The following is an 11,421-nucleotide window of genomic DNA, read 5'->3' as shown; positions in this document are numbered from 1 at the left end:
TTTTTTTTTTTTTTTTTTTTTTTTTTTTTTTTTTTTTTTTTTTTTTGGGGGTGGGGGTGGGGGCGGAGTTGGGGGGGAGAGTGGTAACTGGTAAAGAATAATCAACAGATTTAATTTTTTGGTTCAAAACAATAAAATTCATCACAGGAGAAAAAAGACAGTGTAGACGATAGATTCATCGGATAAGAGAAGGAACAGAAACAGAGACATTGATTAAAAAATAATAATAAATAAAAAGATCTACAATCACTAATATCTACAACCCCCCCCCCCCAAAAAAAAAAAAAATTTTCATCTATAGAATGAGATAAACAAAACTGGTAAGGCACCATTTAAATCTTCAACTGAAATAAAAGTCTTGGGGAACAAATGGTTATCAACACCCTAGTTATCTCATTAACGAAGAAGGTACTATGCTTAAATATGTTCGACTGACTTGATTTGGTAGAAAACGAAGATTGCTCCCTAGAGCCATCAAAATTGGTGTTTGATGCACCATAAAAATGAAGTGCTTGTTAGTCGTTCACCATGTATGCAAACTAAAATCACGTGCTCCTCTCTGTTAAGATAAAAAACTAACCAATCCCTCTCCCGTTCTTGTAGTCTCCCAGGTGGGAGGGAATAAAGTTCATGGAAGAGGATTTTAGCAAAGAGAGGGAATGCACAGAGGGAAAAGAGACCCCACTCTATGAGCACAAATGTCTCAAGAGAAGAAGAAAGAGAGACTGGGGGGGAGAAAAAGAGAAAGCAATCATATCAAGTTGTGGAATCAAATTTATCTTTGTTCCAAAAGTTTGAGCCTCAGTTACTAAATGGAGTTTTCTATACTTATCTCAAGTACATCTTGTTCTGACCAGTTTCTAGCTAAATACTGTTAACTTTGCTGTCTGCCGAACCCCCTCCCCCTCTCCAACAATTGAAGAAGGATAAAAAGATTTATTTAACAATGTCAAGTTTTACACTACCTGGCATACAAAAACAAATTAATCATCCAGTTTTTATATATAAGCCAGGGCCAGTTCATTCACATCTATATTGTAAGAAGAAAGGACCATCACCTTTCTTTCAGTACATTAGAAGCATACACTACAGATAATTGAAAAGACAAGGATCAACCGAAATTTTGACAAAATATATTGTTGAAACAAAATGTCATACAATTGTGGGACTTCAATGTTTCAGTTTTTTCACTGAAATTGACCGTATTTTGGTGCCATTTCGGTTTAGACCAGGTTCAAAATCCCAGTCGAAACCGAAATCTTGAACCTTGCCGATGCAGATAAGTCACTTATAGGGTCTACCATTTCAGCCATTTCAGTCATATATTTCAGTGCCATATTGACTGACCATTTCAGTCATCTTGGTAATATATTTGGTGCTACTTCGGTCATTTCTATGTCATTTTGGCCATTTCGGTTTAGACCAGGTTCAAAATCCCAATCGAAACTGAAATCTTGAACCTTGCTGATGCATATAGGTCACTTAACCAGTTTACTTTATTGAAATAAGACTTGGATTAGGTTAGGCCTTTCATTTTTAGTGTTTGAGTCTGTTTTGAGTCTTCTATATAAGTTTACAAGGGCCTACAACATTGTACACGAATTTGATTGAATGAAATTTTCTCTTGTTGTTTGCAAAGATTTGCCTGAGATAAGTTGTGTTTATCAACTGAGATAGTTGAGGGTGAAAGACCCAGGCTGAGATAGCCATTCCCCTACACCCCCTTTCTTCAGAAGCCAAAGGTCACATTCTTTTTTTTTATCTATTCTTTGTTTTTCAACTAAGTAGTTGTTACTTTTGTTATCATCTTTCATTCTCTTATTCCTGCTGCTGTCAAGTAAGTATCATTCTTAATTTTATTCAGCTAGAACCCTAATTTCTAAAGGGTTGCATGTTGCATGTTTTTTCGGATTAAGCAATTCCTCCATCCGATCGTCTTGAAATTTTGATCATATGTTCATCACCCTTTAATGCAGCAGCGCTCCGATGGATCGACCCAAACCTGCTCCAAAACCCGGACCAAGACCCAGATCCAATTTGGATTCCAAGTCACTAATTTGGATTCAAGATTAATAGAATATTCAAAGATTTTACTTTATTTTGAGAATATTTGTTATCTTTTATGTTAGGTTATTTTGGGGTAGATATTAGGTAAGTAGAAATTTTCAATTTTAGTTTTATTGTGTCTCTATTTTACTAGACTTTGGTTTAGGAAGTAATTAGGATTTTCTATTTGAGATTTTATTTTGCTTTAATATAAGTAAAGCATGTAACCAAGGAATTAATTAGTTTATGAATTGAAGAATGAATTAAGTTGTCAAAGGCCTGCGTGGCTGCCTCCCCCCCTTCTTCTTCTTCTTCTACCCTGGTGAATCTTCTTTTCTCTCTTCTTTTCCCTCCAAACTCTATGCATTTGATCTTCACTCTGAGGTTGTTTAAGCCTTAGCAATTCAGACCTGAATGTGACCTCTGCAGTGAGTTACAAGACTGATTTCAGGCCTGATCTCTACTCTACCGCCAGGTTCTGTTTCAGGTTCTTCCCGCGCCTTTCCCACCCGCAGATCCAAGTGTCTATATTGTGGGTTTGATAGAGCCTCTTCTTGAGAAACTTCACCTAAAATTGCAGGCCAAACAAAGGCCAATTGAAAGAGTTCTCTCAAACATGAAGTCTTCCTCTTCCACTGGAATCCCTAAGCAGCAGAGATGTCTTGAGGTTGAGGACATCCCACGGTTGCCCTTTAATCTCATCTTTATATTTTGATTTCCAAACTACCCCTCAAACCCCTTGACTCTTGTCCTTTAGTATTTGCCTTTTGTGTAAAAGTTCTTCTTTTGTTTTACCCCCATATTAATGCCCCTTCCATTCCCCACTTTATTATAACTTGCCATTGAATTACCTTCCATTCCAAGAATACCCCCTCCCCTTTATACGTTACACTCTTCTTCTAAAGTGGGAATTCAAAAGTCTTCTAGGTCTTTGTCCTTTGTGTTAAAAGTCCCTCTTTTGTTTTACTCCCTTATTGTTGCCCCCTACTTTAACCTCTTATTTACACCCTGTGATGCAGATTAATTACCAAAATAGGCTTGTTTTATTAGGAATAAGCCTAGGGTTGGGTTCTATACATGTTAGGCTTTTGATCCCATGTGTTTTGAGTGTAATAGACCACTTTTATGGGTCTAAAAAGGGGGCTCTAAGATTGAGTACGGGATTACTAGTTAGTTTCCTTTCTAGTTGGGCTTGATTTGAGTTATATTTGTTTCCTTATGAGTCAAGTTATTAATTGAGTCAAGTCCTTAGTAGTTAGTTTCCTTTTTCAACCAGTTTCTAATTTCAGTTTGTTTCTAATTTCAGTTTTTAGTAGCTATTGTATTAGGAGAATATTTGGTTTCCTTTTTGAGGAACCTTCTATTTTGTAATTCCCTCCCCCATTAACATTATAAATAAAGAAGAGGAGGCTCCTAAAGGCCTAGATGATTTTGATAAAAAAATTAATGGTTGTTGCTATTGTCTTCTACATGGAGATTTGTCTTGTGTTTGATCAAGGCTGATGGAATTGGTGTTTGATCCAATTGACTCTCAGCGGTGTGAAGCACAAGAGGTCCTCTTCCTTAACTCATCTTCTTCTTCTCTCAACTACACAAAGTGTTATTGATCTGCTCAAGTTCTTACAGGTATTAAATTCAGTTTTCCTTCTCAGTTCTGCCCAGAAAATTGCATACTCTGTTAGCAATTTTCAGAACCTGCGTAGACCTAATTCATCATTCCATTAGTCCCCTTATTATCTGCTTCTATTCTGATTTCTGACACCCTATAATCTGAGATTGATATTCTTAATCTCATATCTGATCTCATCCTTGTTATTAATCTGTTTTGAACTATTCTGATATTTGATCTAATGTTCTCCAAGAGTATCCTGCAACATTGGGATTAGGTTGACTTGTCAATCCTAGTTCTACATTACCCTGCCATCAAGTTGAGTGTTGTTCCTAGTTTGTCCCTAGCCAATAAATAATAATCCCTTTCATATCCTTTTGTTTCTTTATTTGCTAATATCTTCTTGAGGATTCTGGATATATTACAAAACTGCCATTGATTCTGATATTCGCCCTATATATATTTAAGTGGGCCCACACCCAATCGGGTTTGTTCTCTTGGGGCCCACCAGCCCCCACATTACCCTTAGTCTGGAACTCGATTCAAATTCAAGTCAATTCCAATAGTCGGATCTGGAGATATTTTGATCATACTGATTCTGCCCCTACCCTCATTAGAACACTGTTTAGGCCTTCCATCTTCCATAACCGATTCTGTTTGCAGGTTCTCATTAAGCTACTGATATTGGATTGCATCAAATCTGAAATCAGTCAATTTCATATTCTGAACCCTAATTTATGTGGTTAAATTACTGTTTTACCCATTCCCTAGAGTTATCAGAATTCCTCCATAATCTGGAATTTTATTCTTTGCTTTCAATCCTGTTCGGTACTGTTTTATTCCTTTAAATCATCCACAAGTTCAAGTGATGGGTAACCACTTCAATAAGGCAATATCGTAAAACATTAGTTTCCTTTTTGCTATTTAACTCATACTTAACACAGCCCTAACCATGGTTCAAATCTCGGTCTGAGATATCTCGGTTTCGCAGCAATTTGAGACGATACCATGGGTCGAAATGGTATCGTCCCAGGTTTCAACTGAAGCATGGCTGAGCCAACTGTATAAAATCCCCACTCTCTGTTGAAAATTGTCGACAAGAGAAGGAGTTCTGTTGGTTTCGAGTTTCGACCCATTGAAGGTGCATATATATACATATATATATTGCCAAAAATACTTCATTGATCACCTCTTGCTTGCATTCTCATACACATTCAAATCTTCTAGAGTGTGGATTTACTGCTTGGAGCCAGAAGGTAATGCTTTTTTCCCCCAAATCCATTTCTTTTAAGAATATGCTAATAGACATGGTAGATTTGTTTCAAGTTTTTATATGTTAGATAAAATGGTCTGATCTACAACTTCACGAGCCTAGGAAACAGTTCCCACAAGCCTGGTTCGGCGTGCACACCTTGCCTTGAGTCTGCTAAGAGGTAAACCCATTAGGGACATCCATATACACTTCACCCTCCAATTCTCCATGTAGTAAAGCATTCTTCATATCAAGTTGTTATAAATCCTAGTCATGGTTGACAACACACGTTATGATAACTAGGACAATGTTCATATTTGCAAGCAAAGGTTTTCTGGTAGTCAATGTCATATGTAAATCCTCTTGCAATCAGCCTTGCCTTATACCTGTCCACGGATCTATCTACAGATTGTTTCACTGTGAAAATCCATTTGCAGCCAATGGTTTTCTTTCCTAGAGGGAGATGGACTAGATCCCATGTATTATTCTTCCCAAGAGCTCTCATATCCTTATTCATTGCTTCCTTCCACTTTGGATAAGAAAGAGCTTCTAGGCAAGTATAGGGAACAAAAACAGACGACAAGGAGGAGGAAACAAACTTACGGAAGGAAGGAGTAAGACACCCATATGAAACAACATTATGGTTACCATAAGCTACAAACCGAGTAATGCAGATTACACTTTGTTCATCAGAAGTCGCGGGAAACATATCACTATTCTCATCGTTTATGCGGATGATATAGTGATTACTGGCACTGGCGCTCGGGAGATAGCTCACCTAAAATCTTATTTAGACACAAAGTTCAAAATCAAAGACTTGGGGAAGCTGAGATATTTCTTGGGCATTGAGGTAGCTTATTCAACTCAAGGTATCTTCTTTTCTCACCGGAACTACGGAAATATACACTTGAGCCTTGACCTTCTCTTTGATATGGAGTTGTTACGATGTAAAGCTGTTGACACTCCCTTGGAGCCTAATTCAAATGATGGAGGACCGGATGGCAAGAGAAATTATCAAAGAGTGGTTGGTAGAGTCATATTTCTCATACTTGACCTGATGTAGCTTTTGCTGTCAGTCTGGTAAGCCAATATATGCTTGATCTATATTCAACTCATTTAGAGGTTGTTTATCAGATTTTGAGGTATTTGAAGTCTGCTCCAAGAAAAGGAGTTCTATTCTCTCATCATGGTCATTTGTGTGCAGAAGCATTTACTGATGCAGATTGGATTGCTGCCCAGATGATAGGAGATCGACCTCTGGGTATTGTACCATGGTTGGAGGGAATCTTACCAAATGGAGAAGCATGAAGCAAACGGTGGTTGCAATGCCTAGCGTTGAAGCAAAATTTCGAGCAATGGACATGGCATATGTGATCCTCTTTGGCTTTAGGGCCTCCTTCAGGATTTGTGTGCTTCGATTGAGTTGCCTATGTGTCTCTATTGTGAAAGTAAGTCAGTGATCATTACTGCACACAATCTAGTTCAACATGATCATCCTAAGCATGTGGAAATTGATCGTCACTTCATCAAGGAGAAGCCGGAATAGGGCATCATCCACATTCCCTTTGTGACATCTGAAGCTCAATTAGCTATTGTATTTACTAAGAGTCTCAGTAGTAAACTTTTCTATCCAATTATTAGCAAGTTGGGCATGTTTGACATGTATGCACCAACTTGGGGGGTGTTTTGCAATGTGGAGTTTTAAGGGTATTTTGGTTCGTGTAATATTCTAGAGCATTCCTTCCTCCACTATAAATAAAGAGGGACTGATGACGAATAGACATAAGCTCAATTCCCCAAATCAACACTCCCCCAATGCCAAATCTCCTAGATCATAAATTCAACCCACCCCAGACCCAGAAGAAAATGCAAAGTGGGAAATGGTAGAGTTTTGGACACAAAAGGTGAATACATAGATAGTATTTATTACAAATGCCAGCTCAACCCAGACCACATCATCCCAAAATTAACTCTACCTCTTCCATGCATCAAATCTAACATAAGCAAAATAAAAGTGAAGAAGAGACATGACTGGCATTCATGACGAACACATTCAACCATCTAAAGGAAAGCAATTGATGACTCTCTTCGATTCAATCCAACCCAATGACACTCCTCTATCAACTCCAGGTTTATGAGGTGGCACCCCTTACCAGTTTCCTCAAAGTAAGAAATGTCTAAAAAGACCCCCCAGACCAACTAAGAAATGAAGTAAATCTGACCACATAGAGACTGAAGCTCTATGAAACTTAACCAGAAGTCCTAGTTAATGCTAAAGCAGTGGGATCTTGGACTCGTGGATCTCTTCTTTCACCTTTTACATATTTTTCGCTACATGGAATCAGTAAAATGACAAAAGATCTTACCAAGCCACCACCTTTGGCCATGTCATTCCCCAGCCACAATTTACAAAAACTTAAATACCTAATTATATAAAATTAAGATTTTTTTTTAAAGAATAAACTTGGTGTCCAGCATCCACAGTTTACACCTGTGCCTCAATTTTCAAAACCTTATTTTATATCAATTTGGATGCTTTGAAGAGTACCTGGTCTCTAGCAAGGTTCACCATTTCAGTTTCGACTGGGATTTCAACGCAAGTCCAAACCGAAATATACCACTGAAATGGCACTGAAAAATGGTCCATTTCAGTGGGAAAAAAAAAATGGAAATCTTGATGACAATTTGAATGCCATTTCATTTCTACAAAAGTTAAAACAGAAATATTTTGTCAAAACTGATCAGTTGGATCAAACACCAACTCCACCAGCTTTGATCAAACACAAAGTAATTCCCAACAAGGAGAAGCAGCAGCAGCTGCCATGGTTTATTTCTTCAAATCATTTAGCCTCTATGGAGCCTTTCATTATATTTATAGTGATAATGGGGAAGGGAATTACATCCTAACAGCAGGTTCTAAAAAAGGAAACCAAATATTCCGCTAATACAATAGTTTCTAAGAAAAAGAAGGAAACTAACAACTTATGACTTGACTCCTAAGAAAAAAAAATTAACTTAAATTGAATCCAACTAAAAAGGAAACTAATGTAAAAGTAAAAAATCAGTTAATCCCGTATGCAACCTTAATACCCCTAGTTTAGACCTAAAAAAGTGACTCATTACACTCAAAACCACATGGGATCAAAGGCTCAACATATATGGAACCCAACCCTAGGCTTATTCCTAATAAAATAAGCCTATTTCGATGATGAATCTGCATCAACTACAGTATTTTGGCCTCCGCCTTGTAACTTTGGTATTTTGACCTCTACCTCAAAGGCCGTTCTAAAAACTAAGGTCTCCAGTAGCTAGACTCTACCTTGCACTAATTTTTGATGTTAAATCAAGTTCTGTTTCTTGACTGAGGACTTCATACACCTATGATTGAAGTATTGAACCTAAACTCTAAAGGTGTATGGGCATACTTCTCATCACACAATGGTGAGACAAAGAAGAATCTGCCGCACAATCACACTCACCAGTTGATGACTTGCTTGCAACCAATTTACTAGAAGGGTTGACTCCAGACGTATCACTGCTTCTGGTGTAGAGAAGAGTGTCAATAATTTTTTTTTTTTGGGTAGAATAGAGTGTCAATAATTCAATAACGCAAAAAGTGCAGTTCACCTATAGTTGGTTCATGAGTTTAAGACAAAAATGAATAAGGAGATAGAGGTCCGCACTCTGATTGCTAATTCATTATAAGGGTGCATAGCTGCCGATTTACACCACGAGGAATGAGGATGATTCAACGAAGGTGGAACTGTGGAAGTACATTGCATGAGCACCTTCTGCATTTCCTTTTTCCACTCTTAGAAACAACATTTATTTGAGCATCCATATTTACAGTTAAATTTCAAGTGGACTATCCATTCTGTGTGTCTGCCCTTATCGCTTTTAATTGCCAATCAATCCTATTTTCCCGATCTTACGTTTATTTCTCTACATCTACAGTCCCCCATCTGCACATTCCGTGTTGCTTTGGATGTTTTACTCTAATTTCCTTCTAAATAATAAGTATATTTAACAAGAAAATGCAAACTAACATTTGACTTCAATAATCAGCTAGTAAATCCACCCCCCAGTCCCCACAGTGGCACGAACCTCGTGCACTGGGTACACCCTTTTTTAGTTGGTTAGTAAATTCTTCAAGTTAACTGTTTATCATTACCACTCACAAGTCACAACTCAAAACAGGAGTACATAGCTCTCTCCAGTATATAAATTTACAGTGTAAAATGTGTTAGATACAATAAAGACATAAAAAATCAGAACATGGGGGAGGGAGCAGCTAAACAGATGAAATGGCGAAGAAAACCCTAAGCAAATATGAGAGAGGGGAAGTGTCTAGAAGGTTCAAGGTTTCCACCGATACCGTCGAAATTTCTCACATTTCCACGGTATACCAGGACTCCAATACCAAATACCATGAGACTTTTAAAAGTCACTGGTTTCGACCAGCATCGATCAAAATTTTATAAAACCTTCTTAAATGGGAAATCAAGCCTTCTTATTTCAAAATTTCAACCCTCTCCCCCCTATTTCTTCTCTATGAGGTGGGAAACTTGGGAAAACACTCAGGATTTTTCCCTTGTGCCATCAAATTTTCATTCTAAGCTTGGATCTTGCATATTCATAGAAAATCTACTTAAGGGAGCTTGGACCAAAAAAGGTAAATCCCATCTTCCCCACACCTTCTGTGCCATTCTTGAGAACACTGGGTCATTTGGATATGGTGGTGGTTATGGACAGTATGGTGGATCTTCTACTTCATTTGACAGAAGAGTAGTTCAGGTGGTGGGTCATCTTTTGTTGACAGTATCTTTGAATATCCATCCCAACCTTGTATGCCACATCTACATCCTATCACTATGACTGAGCCATTCCTTAGGATAGGATAGTTAGCTGATGTTTATGAAGCATCTTATAAATAAGGAGTGATGGACTACCAAAACAATTTTCCCAAAACATGTCATGGACTCATATGTGGTGCATTCCGAGGACTGGCTACGACATCTGCAATGGTACACAACTCGTGGACTGAAACAGCTTAAACACTCTATTTGGAATTGACTATTGACTGTTGGGTGTTGACTATTGAGACTTGAGAGATAACTCATAATTATGTAATATTGTTATTTATTTTGGATCCTTTACATTATGTTTTGTTTGTTATAAGCTTTTAATAATGTATTTCACATTTTTAGTAAGTAACTTATATATGTACTTATGTAGTATAGTTTCAATCAACGACACAACGTACATTAGCAAACTTTGGTCAACACCACAAGTATGACTTTAGGTGTTTTTTCCATGAAACTAATTATGTGAATGGGTTAGAAATATCTAAAATACGATGTACACAAAAAATAGGCAAAAAAAACACATTTTGGGGGGCAAAACCAAAGTTTCCAGCAAACCAGAAAAATTTCTCTTGTTTCCTCGAAATTTTCCAGATTTTGACTGAAATTTCGGTCTCCCCAAGGATCGAAACCCGATATTTTGAACCTTGACATGCCATTTCACCTCTTACCACACAAAACTACAAACTAAGAAACAACCATTAATAGTGGACTGGGGATTTTGGGACTGATCCTCATATATAACTTATATAACAACATGAGAATCTATAAACTAAAAGGCTTCAAATATGAAGCTAGCCAAAAAGCATCTACTAAAGAAGAAATAAAATATTAACATTCTGCTTACCATGTTCCGAAGAAGCATAACACGAGTTGGTATGCCATTGAAGTTCACACTCTTGGTCTTCTTCTCTGATTTAGATTCGCTTGCATTCACTATCACCCCAGCCCGTTTATCTGTCTTTTTGGCCATCAAAGGAATAGTAATCCCCTGTTCCAGCTTCCCAAGCCCCTGCCCTTCCTTCCAACCCATTTTAGCCATCATTCTTTGGGCTGCAGTCATCTGCCCACCAGCACCAACGCCTAACCCCGCTCCTGACTTCCCAATGCTAAAACCATCTACATTTGGTGGGGGAGAAGGTGACCTTGGTGCAGAGCCTCCTAAACTCCCACTCAATGCTGCCCGCCGTTTCCATGCTTCTTCTCCAGAAATATTCAACGACGAAGCTCTTGATTCACTGTAATCCTTCTCCCTTTCCCTTTCCAATGCCTCTCGTTCTCTCTGCTCTCGCTCCCGTTCTTTCTCTTCCTCTTCCTTCCGCCTTCTTTCTAGCTCCCTCTTCATCTCAGCCTCCTTGGCACGCCTCTTCCTCTCCCTTTTGTACTCCTCATAATCATTAGGCCTTGAAGGGTCGTACTCTTCAATGACTGTGGATGTGACTCCAACAAGGGCGGGTTGAAACGATGGGCTTTTCATCCCATCAACAGACGAAGCCAATGAAGTGATAGATGAATTTACGTTCCTTGTCTGAGATGAATTTATGGCTTTGGGTTTGTTTAGTGACTGCTGGCTTTTCAGGACAGAATGAGGCGGAGTGAAGAGAGATGTCGGCTTCCGCAGTGTTGGCGGTGCCATTTTGGTGCTGCTTGAC

At 38.2% G+C, this 11,421-nt stretch overlaps 1 protein-coding gene across 7 annotated transcripts in view; it reads right to left on the bottom strand.

Moving 5' to 3' along the window:
• Positions 1-11,421, bottom strand: part of LOC122069519 (DNA-damage-repair/toleration protein DRT111, chloroplastic-like) — a 14,023-nt gene that overhangs the window by 1,839 nt on the left and 763 nt on the right. For all 7 annotated transcript variants that reach the window (XM_042633550.1, XM_042633552.1, XM_042633554.1 and 4 more), the window contains exon 2: positions 10,617-11,421. This exon is cut by the window's right edge. In XM_042633550.1, the coding sequence (XP_042489484.1) occupies positions 10,617-11,421 (805 nt within the window). The remainder of the gene's footprint in view (positions 1-10,616) is intronic.

This window comes from Macadamia integrifolia, unplaced genomic scaffold (assembly GCF_013358625.1).
Source record: "Macadamia integrifolia cultivar HAES 741 unplaced genomic scaffold, SCU_Mint_v3 scaffold629, whole genome shotgun sequence".
Lineage (NCBI taxonomy): Eukaryota > Viridiplantae > Streptophyta > Magnoliopsida > Proteales > Proteaceae > Macadamia > Macadamia integrifolia.
This window is presented reverse-complemented; position numbering and strand designations above follow the sequence as displayed.